This window comes from Chinchilla lanigera, unplaced genomic scaffold, assembly GCF_000276665.1.
Source record: "Chinchilla lanigera isolate Chin_1 unplaced genomic scaffold, ChiLan1.0 scaffold00019, whole genome shotgun sequence".
Taxonomy (NCBI): domain Eukaryota; kingdom Metazoa; phylum Chordata; class Mammalia; order Rodentia; family Chinchillidae; genus Chinchilla; species Chinchilla lanigera.
This window is the reverse complement of record NW_004955420.1, coordinates 22,587,118-22,611,682: the sequence shown is the minus strand read 5'-3', so window position 1 is coordinate 22,611,682 and position 24,565 is coordinate 22,587,118. Positions and strand designations below refer to the sequence as shown.

Sequence of the window (24,565 nt, the reverse complement as noted above, 5' to 3'; positions counted from 1 at the left end):
AAAAAACAACTGGGATGAGAGAAAGAAAAGAAAGAAGGAAGGGGAAAAAAAGAAAAAATATATATATACACGCGCGTGCGCGTACACACACACACATAAGATAGCTAAGATAATTGTACTACTAATTTCTGTTGGTTTATTGAAAGGAACAGTTAAAGGTTTTGTTTTGTTTTGTTTTGTTTTACCAATTTTGCATACTTATATCTAGTAATCTGAACAGCTACTTTGAAGACAACAATATGCAATATAACAACCATTGTTGAATTCATATCATCTTGTTTTTTGAAATTCTGTATTGTTTCTAATGTTTTTTGTTACTTCTTATTCTCTTTAAAGTAAAAAAAAGGAATTTTAACATTTACAGTTTTGTCTTAATTTTTTAAATGCTTATCATTGAACATCAGTTTTTCAGAATTGTCATGGGAATTATGTATATGATTTTTCATGACAGTTAGTAAACTCATTTCGTTTATTGCCAGGTAACAGATTGAATGATGACTGAGCATGTGGCATTTTTTGTCCTTTTATCTCAGACCTTTGCTCCCAAATTGCCTCTTGCCATTAGCACTCTTTCTCTCTTCTTTGCTTGTAGAATTTTCCTTACTGCTGAAGTTCCTTTCTCAAGTGCTTTTTGGTTGTGTGATAGTGTTTATATACTTTACATTGGTTTTCAATTAAGATCTTAGAATACCATGAAATATTAAATGCTATAGCTTTTTACCTATGTCCCTAAAAGTAACTTATCATTAAAAATATATAAAGAAAAACATGATGAGAATGGTTATGTTATTTGGGAATTTAGTTGGATTTTATCCACAAGAATTTAATAACTTATTTCCTTCTAAAATTTGCAAATAATAATTATGTTTTAAAATTTCTTTCTCCTTTTTAGACCTTTGAAGATTTTAAAAATGATAAGCAAGCTGTGGAATATCAACAGCGAATTGTGGATATTTTGTTGAAAGTAAGCAAAGATTATATGTCTTTATACTGATATTTATATTAAGATAACAAATTGTTTCATAGCATGATCTAAAATAATATTGTTTAGCAAAGCAATTTGTTGCAATTATATCTGATGAGATTGGACACATTCAGGGTGGTGTGGCCATAGACTGTTGTAATCAAATCTTAAAATTTTATTATAGTGTCTTGGTTCTTAAGAGCTAAATAAAATACTAATCATTCACTGATGAAGAAATTTAATATATCTCAGCTTAAGACTGGATGCTGGGGTTCTGGGTGCTACTTGAGAAGTGCATATTGTGATGACTTCTGTATGAACGTAATAATAGACTAACTGTAGCATGTTTTGAGAAAGTAGTTAATGTGAAAAATCATCATCTGTCTCTTCCCGTCATCACTCTGTTGCTATGGTAGTGCCATATTTCACTATGGCACTGAGTTGATGGGTGCCACTAAGAATGATTTGAAGTATACAGAGATGATCATCGTTATCTGAATCTAACTAGATTCAGTGGTGCTATTTGGGGTTTTATGCTATTGCCGATGAATGGGTGCAGAGACAGGTTCTTGTCCTTTCCATCTGCATGACTTTGAGCTGGCTACTTTTCCTTCTTTTAGTTGAAAGCTTCGAATTTTCATTTTGTTCATCTGGCTTTGAAGTGGGTGTTTCTTCCTTTTCATGACTCCTGGATTATTTTGGACAGGAGACCAGAATTAAAGTGATCTCTAGTTGTACATAGCATAATTGTATTGCATTTAATTATAATAGTTCTGTATAATTTCTGAAGCACATAACAACATGTACATTATCTCATTTGAGCTGTTTATTAGCCTTGTTACATAGGTAACAAGAGAACATGAGAATGGGATTGCTAAATTCTCAGGTAATACCTGTTTGACCTGGGTGGTTAGTGTGGAGAATTTTTACTTACATTACCTAAATGCCTTCTTACATGGCCTCCCTACTCTTTGTTTTATCTTCTCTCTATCTAATGCTGCTCTATGGCCTCCTACTAGGTGAGTTGGAATTAAGTTCTGCTGCAAGAGGAAACTTAATATGACAATAAATTGTGATGGGAATTTATTTTTCTCATATGAACCTGGAGGTAGAAGAAGTGGCTTTATAAACTTAGCAGGGATGGATTTTCTTCTGTCTAAAGCTGAGATATATTAAATTTCTTCATCAGTATATGGTTTGGGTCTTTCGATCTAAAATGGCTGCTCAGGCTCCAGCTGTCACCTTTCTATTCTAATGCATCTGAATGCAGAAAGAGATGCAGAGAGAAATGTTTTCTGTCTTTGAGAAAACTTCTTAGAAGTTATATACTATGATTCTGCTTAACCATATTGTCCAGAACTTTGATAGATGACCCTTAGCTGCTGAAAGAAGCTGAGAAATACAGTCTGTATTCAGGATAACCATACACGAGCTAAAAATTAGGAGTTCTGTATCTGCATTAAGAGAGAAGAATAGAGGCTGGAGCACATATTATTCCATTTTCTGTTACCATAAGAAAATAACTGAGGCTGAACACTTTAACAAGAGAAGAGGTCAATTTAGCTCATAGTTTCAGTGGCTGAAAGCTGAAGGTTGGGCCACCTTATGTTTTTGGCCTTAGTGAGGGCCCTGTCACCTGTATCATGGTAGCAATGGCATCATTATGGGAGTGTATGTGAGAAGGAGAGATCACAGGGCATGCAGAAAGCCAGAGAGATTCAGGGGTTGGGTTCACTCTTTACCACCTTAAGGGAACTAACTCCTGAAGACCAAGATTAATGTCTTCTAAGGGTGATATCAGTGACCTTGTCTGCCCCCTCTGACACTCAGACTCACCTCTGAATGGAGGATGGAAGGAGGGAACTTGGGGCATTTCAGTAGCTTTCCCAACTGGGGGTAGAGTTACCACCATGAATTCAGTGAGCCCTAACAATAAAAATCTTCCCTCCGAAACTTCTGCGTTCTTCCTTTTACTAGCATCATAATGCCGCTTGCCAGTCACACTCAAAATCTGTCATCTTTTTATTGCTCCTTTTATGACATATTTCTCTATATAGGAATACTTGTCTCCTCTTGCTGCAGTCCTGTGTACCTATTTCCTTCCTATTGCAGCACCCCTGCTCTGGTTCAGAACCCCTTCCTCTCTCCCTGGGACTCTTCCAGGCACTTGATTGTTGGTTTTTCTCCCTTCTCTTCCTTCTGCTATTTATCCTGTACACTGCCAACATGGGGATTTTCCTATACACAGTACTGATCATGATTAACTCTCCTGGTTGAAGCTAACTTTAGTAACTTCTCAGTTTTCTGCAGAGTAAATTCAGATTCCTTTAGATGACATTTGAGGCCTAATCTTCTCTTTTGATCTTCCTAATACTCATCATGCATGCTGCCACATCCTAGAGGAACTTAGAATTCTCCCAGTAAACTTGTGTCTTCCTATGTCCATTCTTTTTCTCACCCTCCTCTTTGATGACATCTCCCCTCTCAAAGGTTCTTGTTTCTTTTCAAATTCCCTTTCAAACCAGTTTTTTTCTGCACTGTGCTTTTATAATTATTTGTGCCCTTAGGAGAGTGCAAGCATGCTGTGCCTATTATTTCAGATGCCTTTACATGTCTCAGTGTCCAATCCATAATTACCTTAAAAAATGCGTGTACCATAGCACTTTACAGAGTGGGAATGCAGAAAGCACGAGCGGACTGTGAGTGGATACCTGTGTGCACCTGTGTGCTTCTGTTGCAAAAAGCCTTTGCACAGAGCTACCTGCTCCAGGGACTGCCAGTCAGCAAGGCAGAAGCTGTTCACTTTGTTAGGCATGCTGTGACTGACTTCTTTTCTGGGTGCCTTCACTCATGGGTTTTCTTTTAAACTCCAATGTAGCTCTCTTCTTCCCTTACTGATAGAGATATTTTAGCAGGGTTATTTAAAATTAATTATAGTAGGATTCTCTAAGAATTCAAAGAGAAGCATAATCAATATTTCTTTGAAATCTTGTTTGTCCTAACAATTAAATTCTCATCCACATTGTGTTAGAATTATGCCAGAAATCACCAAATTGTTTTCCTTTCAGTGTATGCAAGAAGTTGCACTTCTTCTGTAAATGATATTAAACTCCATGTTTGCAATAAAAGAATCTTTTTATGAGTTTTCAATAGTGAGCGCTTCTGCCTTCTAATACTATATTTTTTGCATCAAACCAGATGGCATAATGAATAAATGTTCTTTTTTGCTCACCAGGTTATGGTGGAGAATTCAGATTTTACTCCCTCACAAGTAGGGTGTCTCTTTACTTTCCTTGCTCGGCAGCTGGCAAAGCCTGATAATACTTTGTTTGTGAACAGAACACTCTTTGATCAGGTACGTGTCTTCCACAGTGAGAATTGAATTGTTTTTCCTCTGCTGATTTAAAAAATGTCCACTGGATTACATTATCCTGTTTCTTAATATGACAGACTACTGGGTAAATGTCATATCTAGGAGAGGCCAGTTGAGGTTTTGGATCCAAGTTAAAAGAGGGGTGTGTGTGTATATGTGCATGCACATGTGTATGGTGCGTGTTTTATGATGTGTGCTCAGTAGTATGAGTTTTCCTAACCAACTGCTATTATGGAGTGACAGATTGTAGACAGTGGCTTATAGACATTCTATTATCTCTGTTATTCTGTTGCTCTAAATTGCCTAGAATTCTTTGCTCAGAAATGTTCTTATTTAAGAATCGCCACATTTCACTGATAGCAAGAATATATGATGATCATCTGGAGAAGAAATTACTTTTAGGAAATATGAATTTACTTCCAAGTGAGTTTGACTCTGCAGCTATCTCTTAATCACACTTAAATATCCCTATGTATTGATAAGTGGCAAAAAAAATGCATTTTGTCTGGAGAAAGTAAGTAATGACTAGCATTTGCTGAGTGCTTCACGGTGACAAGTGCTGCTCCAAAGCTCATCCACACTGCTTCCAGCAGCTCTGAAATTAGTACCATTATCCTTATTTTAGAAATGAATCCTGAGGAGGTTAAATAACACCAGGTATCACAAGTGGAAGTGTTTTTTTTTTTGTTTTGTTTTTTTTTTTTGGTTTTTCTCCGGTACCAGGAACCGAACTCACGACCTTGCGCTTGCCAGGCAGGCGCTTTGCCGCTGAGCTAAATCCCCAGCCCGGTGGAAGTGTTATTGTTAGCAGTAATGTTACTACTGTGTGTTAAATTGGTTAGGATTTTGGCCACAGTCTGTGCTTTGCTCTGTCCATGATATCAAAGAACTTAAAGTTAACGAATATAGATGGCACTGCTCTCTAGTTGTTTCTAAACCATAAAGAAATATGTATATAAGGCACATATTAAGTTGTTAGTGTGCTCAAGCCTAATGTTGCGTATACAGGGCCAGTCAGTTGAGAAGGTAGCATACACCTGGAGTATTTGTTATGGCTGTGTGTGAATGAGCTGGTGGTATTAAAAAGATATTTAGTGCATATGAACTGATGTAGCATAAAGGTTACTTTTTCTCTGACCAGGTACTTGAATTCCTCTGTAGCCCTGATGATGACTCCCGACACTCTGAAAGACAGCAGGTATGAGTAACTAGAACTGTTTTTGCTAAAGGTTGGAAAAGAGGTCAGAGTAAGTCAGAAAGAACTTCTCTTAGTGAGCTAGACCTTACTGAGTGTAAGGAGGAAATGACTTGTGTCAAACTCTAAGAAGCTTGCCTCAAACTTGCTGTGATCCTCCTGAAGTCTGGAATTACATGTGTTACCCCATTTGCCTCAGTCTTAGTATATTGCTGTATTTCTGTGTATCCCCTTTGAGATTATCTAGTTTTTGTTCCCCTTACTCATTTTAGAAATACAGAAAACTGATGAAGTAAGTTGTTCAAGGTCACACATATGATCAGAACTCATCTTTACTTCTATCCCAGTACCAGTTGTTACATATCAAAATTTATGCAATTTTTTTAATTTTAAAGAGAAAAATAAACAGTGAAACCAAGTTTTGAAACAGGTTAGTATGACAGTTACAGTAGTTGATATGTTGTGTATTGTTGTCTTTGTAATTTTTTTTTTTTTGGTACCAGGAATTGAACTCAGGACTTTGCACTTGCCAGGCAGGTGCCGTGCCCCTGAGCTATATCATCAGCCCAGATTTTTTATTATTTTCCAGTGGTATACTGGTAAATGTTTAGCAGCTAGTTCCCTAAGTATAGTTCTGATATGAAAGTTGATATTTTCTTCTGTGTAAATGAGTAAGATGAAAGTACAAAGAAAATATGCCAGAACTTTATTCATCAATCAGTGAAAGAATTTCTTTGCTGAATCCGGTAATAATTTTTAAATACTGGGAAAGTAATTCCTCAATTTTTTGAGCTCTTCAGTGTAATGCCTGTAGGCACACACACTTTTAAGTTTAATTGTATTAATATTTAACCCTATTGCTTTCTTAACCAGGAATTGGTAAACTTTCTCTATAAAGAGCCAAGGGATGGGGAGGAGCCAAGGGTCTTTGTCGTTTTTTAGTTTTTGTTTTTGTTTTTGTTTTTGTTTTTTTGCAATATTGTGGAAACACAACATTTTCATACCATTTTGCTGATGTATGTGTTTGCCAGTTTCTGTGTTATAAGTAACTCCCCACTATTGCTGGCTTAGCCTACCAATATGTGGTCACTTGAGAACGGTAATATGCCTGTGTGTATTTACACCATTCAGATGGTTACATTGCATTAGAAATAATAAACTCAACAGCATATATAGTGGTAAAGTATAATAAAACAATTAGGAAGTGGTGAGTTTTGAGTATTAATTGCTTTTATTTTAGATTTAACTTATTGTTAATGTAATTCAATTTTTAATAATCACTGTGTTTAAAACTGGTTTGCAAACTTTCTGGAAATCTAACAATTGACTCTAGTGGGTTGGTTAAATTGGCTCCAGCAATGGCATTTCTATTATTTTTTCCAAGTTGATGAAGTAGATTGGGTTCACCTCATATCTTTTTATATAAAGAACATTATAGTGCTCAAAACATTCACTTTATGCTCTGAAATATACTATTTGAATAGGTTTATTTAACTTGAAAATAATAAAATTTACTATATTAGGAAAATACTCCATTGAATGATTTCTTAGGTTCTGAGAAGGGTCCTGTTACTGTGGATCTTGAATTTAAATACAGGAAAGAGCTTTCTCATACTGCTCTGAGTGTGTAATGCTTCTTTTTATCTTTTTGGAGTTACTTAAAGATTAAAAATTGATGAATCTAGCACAACATCCTGGTCACATTTTTTTTAATGAAGCTACTTAGTGTGATAAAAAGTAATTAATGAACCCCAGTATTTTTATTTTTATTGTTATAAGATATACACAACATAAAATGTACCATTTTAAGTGTATCGTCCAGTGGCATTAGGTCTATATTCACATTGCTGTGCAGTAATCACCATCCATCTCCAAGACCTTTTTCATCTCAAATTGAACCACCATGTACTTTAAACAGTAACTCCCTACTTATTCCCTTAGCCCCCAACCCTTGTCAACCACCATTCTACCTTCTGTCTTGCAGTGTTTTCTTTTTCTTTGCACCTCCTGTAGGTGCAGTCATAGTGTTTGTCTTTTTGTATTTGACTTATTTCACTTAGCATAATGTTGTTAAGGTTTTAGCATCTATGTTTTAACATGTATCAGAATTTTCTTTTTAAAGGCTGAATAATGCTCCTTTGTATGCATGTACCATCCATTCATTTGATGGCAGACATTTGGATTGTTTTTGCCTTTTGGATATTTTGAATAGTGCTGCTATGAGAAAATGCAGTGTTTAATTTTTTGAAATTAGTGTGTAAACATAGATACTACCTGTGGACAATGGATTTTAAAGAACCATAAGACCTGAAAGTATGAAACAAAAACTCATTTGTTGAAAAGATATATGCAGACATTTTTAGCCTAGTTTTGGTGAGTCCATTCTGTATTCTAACAGGACTTTATTTGCAAATACTGTGGTATTCCTTATGGGTTTGAAAAGCAGAGCCATCTCTCTTTTGTGATTAAATACAGTATAGTCACTACTGTAATAGTAGTTTGACCCCTTGTATATGTGAATACAAGCCAAACTGTCATCAAGTAAGAGTATAAAAAAATAAAAATAATGGTGCACATGGCGAATGGACCTTTATAGAGCTGATAAAAATAAATTCCGAAGTGTTTTCACTCATTTATTTTAATGTTCAGGTCCTTTTAGAATTGCTGCAGGCTGGTGGCATAGTTCAATTTGAAGAAAGCCGGCTTATTCGTATGGCAGAAAAAGCCGAGTTGTAAGTTATTTTGAAGTCTTAGTTTTGCATAGAACTATTAAATTATATTTCTCTAACTTCAAGCCAAGTAGATTGATGTATTGCTGTTTTTTATTAAGTTATGTAAATAAAAACAAGAAAAACCTATGTGTGTGTCAGTTGAATTCTAGAAATTAGTAAAATTGTAACATTTGTTTTAATATGAAGGTCTTGGGGCTGGGGATATAGCTCAGCAGCACAGTGGCTACCTGGCAAGCCCAAGATTGTGAGTTCAATTTCCGCTACCAAAGAAAGAAAGAAAGAAACAAAGAGAGAAAGTCTCATGATGTCTTATTACTTTAGATTTGTAAAACTTAATGTTTCCATGGTATTTTTCAGATTTTTGAGTTATGTTCAGTAGAAACAATGCAGAATTGGAATGCAAATAAGATCCATTATGTTAACACTGCTGTTTGTTGAATATCTTGTCATACTTAATTCTGAACAGAAAAACTTCATATATGCAGATAATGAATTGATACCTCATGTATTGATTTTTAAAAATGTGCTGCATCATTTCTTTAACTCTTTTTATACCCAGCATTGAAATTTTTTGTAAACATAATATGCAGCAGCATAGTAAACCTACAGTGAGGGGAATGGCAGATACTGATCTCCTTTAAATACTTAATACAAGCTGAATGTCTCTTATCTGAGAAGACTGGGAACAGAAGTGTTTCAGATTTTGGAGATTTTTTAGAATTTGAAATATTGACACATACCTTACTGGTGGAGCATTCCTAATCTGAAAATCTAAAATCTGAAATGTTCTGCTATCCAGAAAGTCTTTGAGCACTGAGATTAGGGATAATTAACCTATACAACATTATTTATCTCTAGAAATCACATTATTCATATTTCTTAAATACTGACATTTATGACTGAGCAAACTTCTTAGACCAGGAAGCTAATGACTGAGTGCCTGCTTGGCACACTGATGTTTTCCTTTTACATTCTAGCTACCAAATTTGTGAATTTATGTATGAACGAGAACACCAGTATGACAAAATTATTGATTGCTACTTGCGTGACCCACTACGAGAGGCAAGTTAAGAACTGCTTTACCCTTTTTTTCTTATTTCCCTTCCCTTATCAGGTAGAAATAGCTATTCGTAGAAATATTTACTCATGTGTTTGCTGACCCAGAGTTTTCTTCCCTATTCACCAGGTTTTTATTTAGTTCCTGTAATAAAGCCAATTCTGTGCTGATAATTAAAACAGATGTAATTCTTGCAATTTTGGAATTTAAGTTTAGTGATAGAGACTGATAATAAGTAAAATCAAATATGTAATTATAGATTGTGGTAAGTGCTGGGGTGCTATGGAAAGTGTAAGAAACTGGGTGCAACTTCAGAGGATAATGTGGGACTAATTTATGCAGAGGAGCTAGAAAATGAATCTCAGAGAAAGTGACATATAAACTGAATTTTGGAATTTGAGAAGTGAGTGAAATGAGGCAAAGGAAGAGTGATTCCAGATTGGGAACAGTGTATGCAAAGGTCCTGAGGTAGGGGGAAGAACAACATGTTCAAGGAATTGAATAGAGATTGTGTGAAGAAAATGAAAATCAGTGTAGATAGAGCATACTAGGCAAGGGAAGGAGTAAGTGAGGTGAAATTGAGAATGTGGGATAAAACCACTAAAAGCAAAAGTATGATATTACTCTATTAGGTCATCGCAGGTTAATAAATTGGACCAAAATTAATTGTAACAGACTTGTAACCACTAAGAGTCTCCCCTGGGCTTTAAATAATTACTCTTTCTCTTCAGTATCTGTTTTCTACCAGTTAACTGTCTAAATGATTTTCCATCTTCCAGTAATAGATATTCACCAAGACTAGTACAGATAGTAGGTAGTGACTAAATATTGCTCCAGTGAAGGGATGGGTAAGTTACATTGTTTTGTACTTTTCAGGAAGAAGTCTTTAATTACATTCACAACATCTTATCCATTCCTGGCCACAGCGCCGAGGAGAAGCAGTCTGTGTGGCACAAAGCAATGGATCATATTGAGGTATTGATTGAACAAAACTTTTTAAACTTCCCTGTTGGAATAAATTCTACTGAACTGACTTTCTACTAACTAAGCAGTGGCAGGTACCATATTATTAATGCTGATTTGCTTGAGGATTAAAGCCCTTTTCATACTTAGATCATGCACATGGACCACATCTTAGGTGAACGTCCAGCGTGAGAGCTGGTACAGGCAGTGGGACGTGTGTGGTCTGCAGCAAATGCCATCCTCCTCTGTAGGACTGAGAACGTGGGGTATGTAGTTTAATGTTGTCATCTTCCAAACAAGACGAATGGGTCTTGGTGAAAGAGCACAACATCTTCCTCCAGTTTTGAGTTTTATCTTTTTCCTTTAACATTAATTTTGTTTCTTTTTTCATCATCTGCTTCAGAACTCCAGTTACATTATGGCTCATTCTTCATTTTAATTCATCTGCATTATGCAGACACCCCAAATGAAGCTGTGTCTCTCTGCAAAATGTGAAATGTGATGTATTAATCAATGAACAAACAAATTATTCAGCAAAAAAACTCATGCTAGAGAAGCAAGAAGTATTTCTGCAACAGAACAATTATTTCTGCTGACTCTTTTTTTCTCACATCTGCACATTGTTTCACCTCAAACTTTTTAATACCTCTTAGGGCCAAGTTTACAAGTATACGGAGTTTTTATTGAAGGACTTCTGTTTCTAGTAATGCAAACAGTCAACAAAAGCACATAGGAAAAAGTTACCGTAATAGTTTTTTGACAGCATACAATGTAAACTTAATGGCTCTTAGGACTTTTGGAATTCTAGACCTTTTTTGAGAATCTAATGAAAGATTTGGACCTGTACCTTTGAATATTGCACATGTGCTTGGGTACATGATTTTTATTAGTTTCAGGGATCCAAAACCCATTTTTAGGTTGGACCTCTAAATTTCTAGTAAAGAATTTCTGGCTTAGATGGTTTTGCCAATATTTGCAGAACATATTTCATTGAATTCTAAAGTATATTTTATTTTTAAATAAAAAATTCAGAAAACTGCATAAAACAAATTGCAGTTTATCTTTTAAAAATTAAAAAGTTGACATTCTAAGCTCAACTCTAGAAATGTCTCCTGCCCTAGACTCTTCCTATATGTCCTTTCCTGATCAGTCGCCTGCCTCTTACGTTACCCTCCCACCAGTATTCCTGTTGTATCCCCATTTTTGTGATAATGACTTGCCTTTCTGTATACTGTTACTGCATCTGCAGGCATTTCCAAGTATGTTTTTGTGTTTACTGGTTTTGAACTTAAGTTACACTCTGTATTTTGTTTTATTTTTGCTCAATATTTTGTTTGAAAGGTTTGTACCTTTCGTTGTAGATAACTGCAGTTTATGTTCATGTATAGTGTTCCATTTTATAAATATATCACAATCTATATCTTAGTTACTTTTCTTGTTACTGAGACAGGATACCAGACACCCATGAATTAAGGAAGAAAGGCTTATTTTTGGTTCACAATTTGTAGAGGTTTCAGTCCATAGTTGGCTGGCTCCGAGGCCGGGCAGCATGGCAGAGGGGCATGGCAAGCTCATGGTATGGCACCTGGGAAATAGGTCAAGGGAAGAGACAGGAAAATAGAGCCTTCTAGGCCACGTCCTTATGGACCCACCTCCAACCAGGCTTCACCTCCCAGTTAGCTATGAACTCATGATGAGTATCATGCGTTTATGATTCAGTCACCTTTCACAAACCCTACCTACGGGCACATGAGACTTTGGGGGGAAATCTAACCATAACAGTCTACCCATTCTACTGTTGATGGTCATTTCAGTTATTGCTGCTTTGAGACTATTAAAATAAATCCGTGCATGGTCATATATATACATATGATATACTGTACATCTATCTTGAGCACAGCCACATGCATCTCTCTAGCATAGTGGATCTCAGCCTGATGTCCAGCTTTAGCTGAGAACTTGGTAAAAATGCAGTTCCAGTCTTCACTTCAGGCCTTCCGAAGCAGAAACTCCGGGAATGGGGACCCAACAATGTGTTTTCACAAGTCCACCAAGTGATTATGGTACATGATGACCAATAATCTCTGCTCTAGGATATATAATTGGTAGGTAATTGGGATTGACATCTTCCTCTTCAGTGGATGCCAAAATTACAGAATTCCCATTGGCTCTGTTTCCTTGCTAGACTTTAAAACTCTTCCAATCTTGGATATGTAATGGTAACTCATTACCTTTTAAATTTATATGTCCTTAATTACTAATGACATGGGCAGCCTTTTCATGTTTATTGGCCGTTTAAATTTTCTCTTTTGTGATGTGTTCATTGAAGTCTTTTGCATTGTGAACTGAGGTATCACTGCAGTTACTAGAACTTACTAGTGAGACCATATGGCCATTTGTTTCCCATATGGAAAGATTTTTGACTATTCATTTAATTTTTTTTTCCTTAGACAGTGTCTTGCTATGTTTCCTAGCCTGGCCTTGAACTCCTAGGCTTAAGCATCTCTTACCTCAGCCTCCAGATTAGCTGGATCAATAAGTATGTGCTACCATACCAAGGCTTTTTTATTTGTTTGTTTGTTTTCTTTCCCAATGCTGGAGGTCAGTCAGGTATTTCTGGTAAGCCAGAATTCTTGTCACTGAACCACATACCCAGCCTACCAGTCTTTCTATGGTTAAAAATTAATTCAGGCTTTCTGTTTCTTCTGAAGTCAGTTTATTAAATTATACTTTTTAGGAATTTATCTATTTTGTCAAAGTTTTCAAATTCTTATGATAAATTAATTAATAATAATGTTTTAATGTCCAGATTAGTAGTAATATAACCCTTTTTCTTTGTGAAATAAATTAGTTTACTCTCTGTCTTTTGAGATATAGTTCATTAGTGTACACCATAATTACTTGTGTCAGCTAATTGTTACTAATTTACAAATACTACCTAACAGTATTTATTAAATATATCATGAATATTGCAGTAACAAAAACTTGTTTGGATCTTACTAGATAACATGCTTTGCTGGTCTACATTTTTTTGTGAGGGTACCAGGAATCGAACTCATGACTTTGAGCTCGTTAGGCAGGCACTGTGCTGCTGGGCTATATCCCCGGCCTCTGATCTGCATTTAGTCTTTGCATTTAGCTGTGATCATGACTGTGATTGAGCAGTGTTCCTACCTGGAAACTGCTACCTGGAAAGGCAGATTGTAATCCAAGAAAGAAGAGAGTTTCAAAAAGAAAAGTGTAGCCAGTGGCATCAAGGAAATTTTAAGGATAGAACAGATTAGAAATTTTAGATTTGGCAGAAATGGGTCTTATTAATAGTGGTTAATTTACAGTGCTATTTAGTCTCCTTTAAGATTTAGTACCTTAAGTTCATTGCTTAAGATACTTCAGGGTTTCTAAATCCACCAAATACCAGAGGTAAAGTCTGAAAATTCTTAGAGGAATTTGCAAAAGTACTTTTTCCTATTATTTTCAGTTATTACTTTAAAGCTCAGGAGTGAAATTCATTGACAGAGACTCGGGAAGCTTTTGTTCCTTTCTGTTCATCCTATAGATGTCATGGCCAGAATCCAGAGTTTATAATGCTTTCATTTTCTAAGAATTCAAAATTACCCTCTTTACAGGTCAAATTCTATTTTATTATATGAAACATTTCTCATTTTTTCTAATTTGCAATGTACACTGTAAATGGAGGCCCTATATCAAGGTCTCCTGAAATGCAGTTTGGATACTTACGACAATATGGAGGTAGGTAACCATATCTCATATCTATGGCTATTCTATTAAAATATACCATTTTAAATGGCTTTATCTCTTTCTTTAACTCCAGGAACTTGTATCCCTGAGGCCCTGTAAAGCTGCAGAGCTGGTTGCTACACACTTTTCTGAACAGATTGAAACGGTCATTAAAAAACTTCAGGTAAATATTGCAAACATATATTGTGAAAAAACATTGAGTCAAGAGAGAATTGTTAAACCTCTACCTATGAACTTTTGATTGTGGTAATTTCTTAAAATGATGTTGCAGCTTTAGTAATTTCTGCAGTATGTGTGTGTGTGTGTGTGTGTGGTTGTTGGTGTGGGTATAAGCAGCTGTGTGATGATCTCTGAATCTTGAAATGAGAGAGATCACCTTTGGGTGTAACTAACATCAGTGGAACACCTTTAGAACTATAATACACACTCTAGAAATCACAATCTACAGAAAATCCTCTCTTCCATCCATTTTCTTTTTTGTGGGAGCCACAACCCTATTTTCTTTAAGGTTCATGTTACTTACACTCAGAACGTTGTGGTCCTCAAGGTAGAATTAGTGTTGACTTTCTAGAAACTTTCTTGAGCAATCTTAACTAAACTGCTGCTACATGCGTGCTGCATATTGAGAAGCTCAGTTGGAAGTACTATTTAATGGACCTAGCATTCCTCTTATCACTTACATGGCAATGTTAGTATTGAGTTTGCTTACTGCCATTATGGGAACAGAACAACAACAGCGACATAAAGCGCAGCCTAGAGTCCTCAAATAGTACTAATAATGGTAGGGAACAGCTGTGGAAAATGGAAATCAGAGCAGTGAATGGGAGCTAGGTGACCTGAGAGGCCAAGATTTAGAATTCATTCAAGAGCTTTTAGTGTCCCCATGCAGTACCACAGTGTACTAGGCAATGAGGACACAGAGAAGAATTCAACCTTTGTTGAAATTTTCCTATGGAACAGAGCATTTATATAACTGTAGTACAGTGTTACAGGAGCTGCACTAGGGATATACAAAAAGTGCTGTCAAAATGAAAGAAGAGAGTGATGGACTGTGAGGAATTGTTAGACTGTACTGAGTCTGGGATTATTGATCTCAATTTTCCAGAGAGTTGAGAAGGGTTTTCTACATAAAGAAGCATGAAGCAGCACATGCATGAAGCAGCACATGCATTGAGAAAATGGTCAGGTCTGTGTGAAGCATGTTACAGTGGGACTACAGTGGAAGCAGCTTTGGATTAGGCTGGAAGGAATGTGTTGGAAGGAATAGGTCAAAATGATACAGGCTGGAAAATGTAGCTTGAGGTCTAATATTATATGTAATTCTAAGACATTTATAGTTATCTTCTATGTGTGAGAGAATTGCTAACATGTATAAGCAAAGGATGATTTTATTAGATCCGTTTTACAGAAAACGGACTCTGGCTAGCAGTATGGAGAATGGGCTGGCAAGGAGAACAAAGGGAGCAGAGAGACCATTTAGAAGACAAGAGGTCTGGGCAAAAGATGTGAGGACCAGGAGAAAGCCAGTGTCCGTGGAGAGGCAGATTCCAGATGTTTTTGTGAAATAAAATGTGTAGGACTTGGAAATGAGTTGAATATGATAGAAAAATTTAAAAATTATTCCCAGATACCAGGCTTGGTTGTCCAGCATCAGGTCAGTTAACTCAGAATAAAAACTCAGCCGTTGATTCAATAAATACTTATACTCTGGGTCCAGAAACATAAAGTGCTGAGAACACAAAAACATAAATGTAATCCCTGCCCCCAAAGAAAAGGACAGATATGCCAACAGACAGTTACAGAATAGTTAGGCTGGCCTGATGATAGAGCGCTGCCAGGATATTGAGGAGAGGCCAGGAGGACAGCACCCCCTGTCTGAGTGCGGCTGGAGAGGCTTGTGCTCACACCACTCCCAGCACCCACAGCTTCCCAGCCCTTGAAGCCAACTGTTTGGTAAACCTCACCTGTTGTGCTGGTGTTTTGTCATTGTTTGTTTAATGTAAGATTGTCAATGGCAGGTTTTGGTATTTTTTCTGTAGTCTATAGGGATATTGAGACCGAGAGGCCTAGTAAGTGGGTGTAATATCATTCTTTGGAAAAATATATAAAAGCTGAAGTGTCGTGGATAAGAAAAAAGTGACTATTTGATTGTAGTCTATTGAATCTTAGTTCTTTTAAATAGATTTTATTTTATTTCGGAGCCTTATTGTGTAAGAACTCCTCACAGATCTTCCAAAGTACCTTTACTTTAGATGGCAAGCAATGTGTCTCTGACTAATTGTTTTCAGAATTCTTAGAAAAAAAAAAAGCCAGAATGATGTTGTAACCAGGAGAAAGTTATTTAGAATAAAACAGTGATAGGGAAAAGATAGAAAATCAAAGACTGATAAAGACTAATATGTACTATGTGTCAGTCTTTTTAAAGACTAATAAATGTATATATTTAAAAACCGTATTCTTTAAATGGCATTAACTCTTTTCACTTTGGAAATCCTCTGCTCTTTACAGATGAAGTTTGAATGTGTCTAAAAAGGAAAACCAAACAATAATTGTTGGCTTAGATTTCCCAAGAACTTAGAAACATTATATTTATGTAGTAGGGGAAAGTTTGTCTCGTTTAACTCGCACCACTACCCTGTGCAGAAGGCAGAGAAGATATTGCTGGGAGTTTTTCCCACATAGGGAAACTGAATGCTAAGAGGGTAAGTGACAGCAGAGTCAAAGACAGTGCAAGACTCAGTAATGTCAGAGGCAAAACCCAGATTTTATGGTGTGTTGATTGCTAACACATTATAATTTGATTGTCATCACTTTTGTAGTTGCTTATACTGTGGAGATAATGGGTTTGTTTTGGTGGTGGCCATTCACCTGGGCCTTAAAGACTACTTGGATTAACTGTCTCCCAGCAGGTGATTGTGACCAGGAGAGATGAAGCATTGCAGCCAGAACTCAGAACTCACATCACGGAATCTCAATTTCACTGGAACACAAGAATAGTTTACTGAATTAATAATCTGAGTAGAGTGGTTCAAAGCACTGGCCACTGCCTCTCCAAAGTTGTGCTGGGAACGTATCAGGGATTTGTCTCATTATAGTCCTTTTTAAAAGCCAGAAAGGTATATTCCTCCTCCATTCAAAACTGAATGTGTGGCCATGATTGGAACTATTTGGAGGGCATAAAGGACCTCCAGACAATTCTTTGGAGTTCCTTAGCTCTCCGCAGAGGCTTAATGGAGATAGTCATATCCGTGCACTCTGAAGGGCCGGCCTGGACTAGTTCTTCACTGTGGTATAATTTGCAAATTGTATTTTTTGTTTCCCCTTTCAGAACCAGCTATTACTTTTCAAATTTTTGAGGAGTCTTCTTGACCCAAGGTATGTTAATAAACTTTTTATAATATGTAGATGGGAAATAAATTGAACTTAAGATAGTGGCTCATGGTATCAAAATAATTAAATGAGCTCTTAATTTTTAAATTATTAATAAGGGTAATCATTACATAAAAATTGCTCATGATCTGAAAATAAATATTGAGGTAATGTTTTTCTTTCCATTCGAGTATGAGAATACACAGTGAGTTCTATCAGTGTAAATAAACTAATAAAGCCATACCACGAGGACCTGTTTCAGGAAGGATCTGATAACCAGTTTCCCCTTTCTGTCCTGACTTCACTTCTGCCTATTCCTTTTGCCATAGATGGGTGGCTTTACTATTTAAAGAAAACTCTTCTTTCCCAGCCTACCCCTAAATCTATTACCTTTTAAATTCCCACTAGATTAGTTTTGAATAACTGGTTACAATCACCTGCTGGGAGACAGTTAATCCAGGTAGGGTTTAAGGCCCAAGTCGTGGTGTGAAAGGAAAATTTAAATATTTTCAGTTGCTACTGTCAAACTTATAAAAACAAACCCCAGATGATGATGATATTAGTAATGGATTTGTAAGCAAAGCAGCTTTGCATATGAGATCTCAAGTTTTACCATGACTAAGTGGAGTACATTGAGAGTTGAATGTACTAATATGTAACATCCTCTAAAATAGTAACACTTAACCTTAGTATGTATCAGGATCACTAAGGAAGCTTTAAAAAATACATATTCCTGGTGCTCGCCTGTAATCCCAGCACTCGGGAGGCTGAGGCAGGAGGATCATTAGGAGTTCAAGACCAACCTGGGCTACAAAGTGAGCTCAGGGTCAACCTGAACTGCATAGCGAGACCCTGTCTCAAAAAGACAAAAGAAAAAGACAAAAAAATACATATTCCTGGGCCCAGCCCAACACAGATGATGGTGAAATAATCTTGCTTTTTAAAAAAAAATAAATAAAATAAAGGATACCAGTAGTAGGGGATATTTTAATGCATGCTTAGAGTTGAGCACAGAATTAATCTTAAATGTAATATTCTGGAATGGCATAGCTTTCATATTAGATGTACAAACTTTAGGTTTTATTAAATATATGCTGACCATTGAAAAATAGCTATTTATATTAATAATTGTAGTATAAATTTTAGTTATTTCAATATCCTGTGCTACTTTTAGGGGCTAGAATACCAATATAGTACTTCTATTGACTGAAATAATTGTTTGAAAGCGCAATCATTTACATCTTGAGCAGGTTATGCTGCTTTTAAAGTTAGAATCAAGCAAATGTGTGTGTGCAGATGTTTAGAAAAAGTAGCCTAAGTACCTCAGTCCACACCAGTTCAAGACCTTTTCAAATTATCTGTGTTTTAATTTCCACTCTGAGTTATTACTGAAGTTAGGGATCTTTTAGAATTTCTTTTCACTGCATTTTTCTCAGAACCAGTTTGGGCTCCAGCCTACTTCTAGATGTAGCTGATAGAGATAGTTTAGAATTGGAGCTGGGCAGAGAGAGGGTCACAAAGAGCATGAGGAGAGCTGGGGTGGAGGGATCTGAGAAAAGGGGAGCAGACTGAGCTGAGAAGGAGGAAGGAGTCCTTTTTTCAGAGTCTGGCCACCCTTCTTCCCAGGGCACAGCTCCCTCCACCTCTCACCAGTGCTTCCTCCAGTAGGAGAACTATTCTCTTCTGAGGCATAATTTTTTTTTGAACCAAGTCCTTTCCTCCAGCTGTTCTACCTGGAGACACTCACACTGGAAGGATAGAAGTTTGGCTTTGAACTTGACATTTTTTTCAAACCCAATAAAATATCAAAGATGATAGTGAACAGATCTTACTTTTTTAAAATAGAAAGATACCAGGATAGGTAATATAAATGTCAGTATAGTCATTTGCTCTGGTATCACAGTCACTACTTAAACTTCATCATAATAAAAATGGCAATTCACAGAGGACTAGATTGTGTTCTGTGAAAAGCCCTGCTGAGTTATTATCTGTCCTAGATTTGAAACATGCTAATTAGGTAAAACTCTAAGAATACTATAGATATTGTTCTTGTTTACTGGCAAACCACAAATAATTTTACTTTTATATGAGAAAAAGGTATATTTTATCTGCTTAAAATAACCCTAACACAGGCTGATTACTCTAACTAACTCATAACTCTAACATTTTCTCTCCTGTGACATCAGTTCAGCTGTAAGGTCCTCCCTGACCTACAGCAGAGAGAAACAGTGCACTCTTTTGCTTCCTTGCCTGCCCCCTAAAAAGCAGCATGACCTGAGAAGACCACACTCTCACAACAGCCAAATCTGCAGCTTTACTTTTGCCTAACAGCAGTTAAGAGCCCTAAATTAACTGGATTGAGATTTTAGCACCACCTTTGAAAAGAACTCCTTAAGAGGCTGAAGTGGGAGGTTTATTTAAGCTCAGGAGTGCAGGACCCACCTGGCAACATAGCCAGACCCCATCTCAAAAGTATAAAAAAATTTTTTTAGAAGATCACTTTATGTTATCCACATCCAATTATCAAAGACCTCATGTTCTGCTTTGAGAATCCCAGTTGAGTTCATCGTATTTTATCCTCTTCCTTTATGTCTTATAGTATCAGCCTAAACCACAAAAGCCTATTTAGCCCATAATGTAAATATGTAATACTAGTAATATACTAAATTCTAGATTGAGGGGGAAAGATGAGGTTAGGAAGGTTGAATCCAGAGGGACTGTGGAAAAAACAAGAAATTCTCCATTTCTTGCTCTCAGAGCTGTTCTTAGACAAAGTTTTGGGTTATAGAATGTTTGTCTTAAGTACCCTTTCACTCTAACCCCAGGTTTTCTACTTCATCTGCACATGTAAATAGGCAGTATTCTTCACAGCTTGTAAAAATTTCAGTTACCTCCCAGTTGCTTTGTCAGTATTTGACACGTGTACCGTGAGGAATATACAAGCAACAAATAAATACATGTGGAGCAAGCATACACACAGATAGAAAAAAACTGTCCCGAATACCAGGTAACCTCAAACATGAGAAGAATGCAGATAGTGTGGACTGGGATTAGTCTCTCATTAACTGATTTGCCATCACATTTTAGCCTTTTAAAAATGACTTCATTGTAGGGACAGAGGCAGATTTCCCCTCTGCCCTCTGAAGGTTCACTGGAATAAACTGACGAAAATTAATTTGGAGAAAAGGCAAACAAACTTATTAGCATGCAGAAAGGGAAAAATCACAGCATGGAGGAAAATCAGAAGAGTTTGATCAACCGCAATCTTAACATTATTTACCTCAGATATTGCCTTTTGTATAGGAGACGAGGAGAATGGGGATGGTAGAGCTTTATAGGGAAATAGAGAATGATTTCTAGGGGACCTTGATGAGCTTGGAGCACAGGAGTGACCAAAAAAAAAGTCTGTTTGGCCCATAGAGTGGCAGTGGTTTGTGGAAGTTTCTCTATGAGACTAAAATAGAGGACAATGGTGTGTGACAAAAGTCTGTCCAGGTGTGTTGACTGGCTTCTTGCTTCCTGAGATACGAGTTTAATTATTGAAAGTTCAGGGAAGGGCCAAGAAGAGGTTGCTTTTGTCCAGTGTCTGCAGACCTTAGGCAAATGTGGGAACACTGCAGAAAGCCTCTCCCTGCGTACTCGGAGGGGCACAGGGGAAGTCAGAGGGACCCGGATCCTGAGGCAGGTCCTCCATCCTCTCAGCCTGTCAAAGCACCTGCCTTTGAAGTCCAGCATTGTGCTTATTGACTAACCTAAGAGTAGAGTCATGTCACATACTGGGAAAATTGAAATGGAAAATTATTAGTATGAAAAAAGATGTAGGGACAGAAGAACATCAAAAGTAGGTAATCTGGCCCTGCCTCGCAGCTTTCATTGGCAGCTGAGTCTAGATTATTTTTGTCTTTGTTTCCTCCTTTTCTGTTCTTAAGTAGGTTTTTTTTATTATTATTTTTTAAGCTCTAGGTTTTCCCCCCATGAAACGCTTATCCATTTCTAGAGTAGGGAAAATGAAGATACTTATTTTGAGGAATGTTTCATATCAGGTTTTTTTTGTTTGTTTGCTCTTGCCTCCAAAGCCTGAGATAAAAGGATCATTATTCCTATATATATAGTTTATACATATTTGATTTAACATTTACATTGATTTGGTTTTGAGAGTCATTTTTGAGTCGCTTTTAATTTTATTAGCATTTCCAAAAGAGCATATCATCTCGTTGAATTTTTATATTTCTCTATGTCTTTACTGAGTTTCCTTAAGTTACCTTGGTTCTATAATAATTTCATCAGTACAATTAATTGACCTACAAAGATACTGGTAGCATCTGTACATGGAAAGATTACATAGTTTGGGGGGAGAGAGGTGGTTAATCCTCCAGAAACAAATTACTGGCCTGAAATGAGGCTGGCAGCTCAGGGGAGAAAGGATTTGCATTGTTCTTCCTCCCGTCTCTCCTTGGGGCAGCTGCTACACGGAGCGCACCCCACCCCCACTCCCTGTGGGCTCTGCTGGCCTGCAACTCTCGCAGGAGTTCTCCTGATGTATTCAGATCCAGATGCAGGCCCTTTGTGCAGCAGGAAGCTTGATGGGTAATACAAAAGGGCACTGATAGCTTTTGAGCTGTGTAAAGAACAAAGAGGATGTACAGATATATTTATATTCAAAATACTTTCCTCAGTGCGTTGTTCTTGGTATTGTCGATTTAGCCTTTGTTAGCAATGTCCTGGAGGCCTGTGAAATATGTAATACCATTTTCTTGTAGGAAAAAAAACCCACATAAAACATCACATTGCCTTTTTAAGGCTCTCATCAAAATAAAGTAAAAATTGAATATTGCTAAGAAAATGAATAACTTTGCCAAGAAGCAAAATATAGATTATGGAAATAGTTCTACATTGGGCTTTAGTTGAATCTGTCAGTATATCTGTGGATGTTTTTTTTGAAAAGCACACTTTAAGATATTGACATGCAGTCTTGAAATAAATTATAGCATATAAGCACTATGCCTAGCATGGGGAAGGAAACAGGGCCGTGCCTTCAGAGCTGGGCATTCCAATGAAGGAGACGGACTAGTAAGCAGGAAATTCTAATGTAAGTGTCTCCAATAAAATCTGAAAGTGATGATCACTTTATTTTCACTTTCTTTACCTACCGCCACTCTACCTTCTCAGCCACATCGCACAGGACCAGTCAGTCAACAACACCTAGGAAATGCCTCTTCCATGTCTCTTGAATATGAGACCTCCTCCTGTCTTCATGCTCGCTGCCCTGGTGTAGGCACTCAGCATCTCTCTGGAAAAACAGTCCTCCTGATACTTCTGTTTCTCCATTTTCAACATGCAAATAGTGGTACTGTTCAAATCCCCATTCCCAGAACTTTTTAAATTCTCATTATCTGAGGTGAAATCCAAACTCCTTCTAGTGTGCAGGCCCTTCTTGATCCATTGCAGTCATGTCTAAGGCTCATTGTCTCCCATCCTCCCGTTTCTGTTGTCTTTTACTTACCAGCAGCGCTGAACTGTTTGCTCATAGAATAAGCTACACAGGGCCATTCCTCCCTTTGAGTACTTGGTCCTTCCTCTTCATCCACATTGTTTTCTTGAGAGCAGTTTATCTGCATGTATTCAGAGCTGTAAGGGTGTACATGTGCTTTGATCCAGTGATTCCATTTTGGAAAATATATTTTAAGGAAATATTTTGAAATTGAAAAGTGATTAATACTAAAATATCCATATTAGCATTCATAATGGAAAAAAACTAAGGGCCTAGAGAAGATGGCCAAGTAAACACTTAAGTATATAAGTATGTGACCTTAATTTAATACCAAATTGACAAACATGCCGTGTGAATGTAAATAATGCCAAGCAGGACAAATGTGTAGCATTTGATAGTGTGCACTGTGACTAAATGATAAGAGAGAAAATGTGTACAGATGTGGATAAGCTTGATGTTCACCATGTTCTTCGTTCCCCATAAATGTTCTTAGTAATAAATCTTAGTGTTTTGGGAGAGCTTGGTCTTTGCTTTCTAAATTTTAAATTAACTTAAATATAATGAAAACTGCCTTATAAAAAGTTTCAAAACATTGCTTAATTTTTATTTAAAGAAATCTTTCCAAATACTCATATTCCTCTATTTTTCAATGAGAAGCATGCATTTTAAGATTCATTGTGGCGTTTAAAATTCTATTTTTTCTACTATTGTGTGTATATAATACTGTTTTCTATCATGATCTTCGTTCTTTGTTTCTTTTCTTTTTTGGCTTTCACTTATTTTCTGCCTACTCTGATTTTAATAGGGCATTTTATATGAATCCATTTTTTCCTGTCTTATATTTTCCTTTTTGAAAACCTTTTTTAGTGGTTGCTGTTTAGTTAGTAATATATACTTCTAACTCATCCAAGTCCAATTGCAAATGATACTGTAGCACTTCCTGGGTAATACAAGTGTCTTAGAATAGAGTATGCTATTTGGCTGTTTCATTTCTCTCCAGTCAGTTAGGCTCTGGTAAAACCCTAGTCAGCTGGCTCGGATCAAAGTTTTCTGTCAGGGAAAGTGTGATAGTTGCTGGGGCTACCTCAGCACAGCGCAACACACAATAATTTACATAGTTCTGAGTACTGGAAGGATGAGACTGGGTTGTTGGCAAGGTTGGTTCCTACTGAGGACTATAAGGAAGATCTCTTGTGTCCACCCCAAACTTCAGTGGATTGCTATAATCTGGCATTCCTGGGTTGTAGAGCAAGCACATCAATCTCAGCCTTCATCTTCACATGCATATTCATATTCTCTCTCTCTCTCTGTCTCTCTCTGTCTCTCTCTGTAAAGATTTTCTCTTTTTCTGAGAAGATTGGTCATGTTAGATCAGAGACCCACCCTCCTCTAATGGGACTGTATCTTAACTAACTACATTTTCTTTGACTATATTTCCAAATAATGTCACATGCTGAGATACTAGGGTTCACACTTAGACATGTGGTTTTGGCAGCATAATTCAGCCCCATCAAAACAGGCCTTGTATTTTTTTTTTTGTTTTGTTTTGTTTTTATTTTAAAGATAAAAACAAAAACATTAACAAACACACATACATTTACAAAATAACACGAAAACAGTACAAGCAATACAGAATTTCAGACAAGGTGATAAGAAATTAAC

At 36.7% G+C, this 24,565-nt stretch overlaps 1 protein-coding gene across 2 annotated transcripts in view; it reads left to right on the top strand.

Moving 5' to 3' along the window:
- Positions 1-24,565, top strand: part of Vps8 (vacuolar protein sorting 8 homolog (S. cerevisiae)) — a 211,019-nt gene that overhangs the window by 103,412 nt on the left and 83,042 nt on the right. For both annotated transcript variants that reach the window (XM_005383304.2, XM_013513539.1), the window contains 8 exons: positions 893-964; positions 4,200-4,319; positions 5,479-5,535; positions 8,182-8,264; positions 9,242-9,326; positions 10,198-10,296; positions 14,117-14,206; positions 17,372-17,418. In XM_005383304.2, coding sequence (XP_005383361.1) covers positions 893-964; positions 4,200-4,319; positions 5,479-5,535; positions 8,182-8,264; positions 9,242-9,326; positions 10,198-10,296; positions 14,117-14,206; positions 17,372-17,418 — 653 coding nt within the window. The remainder of the gene's footprint in view (positions 1-892; positions 965-4,199; positions 4,320-5,478; positions 5,536-8,181; positions 8,265-9,241; positions 9,327-10,197; positions 10,297-14,116; positions 14,207-17,371; positions 17,419-24,565) is intronic.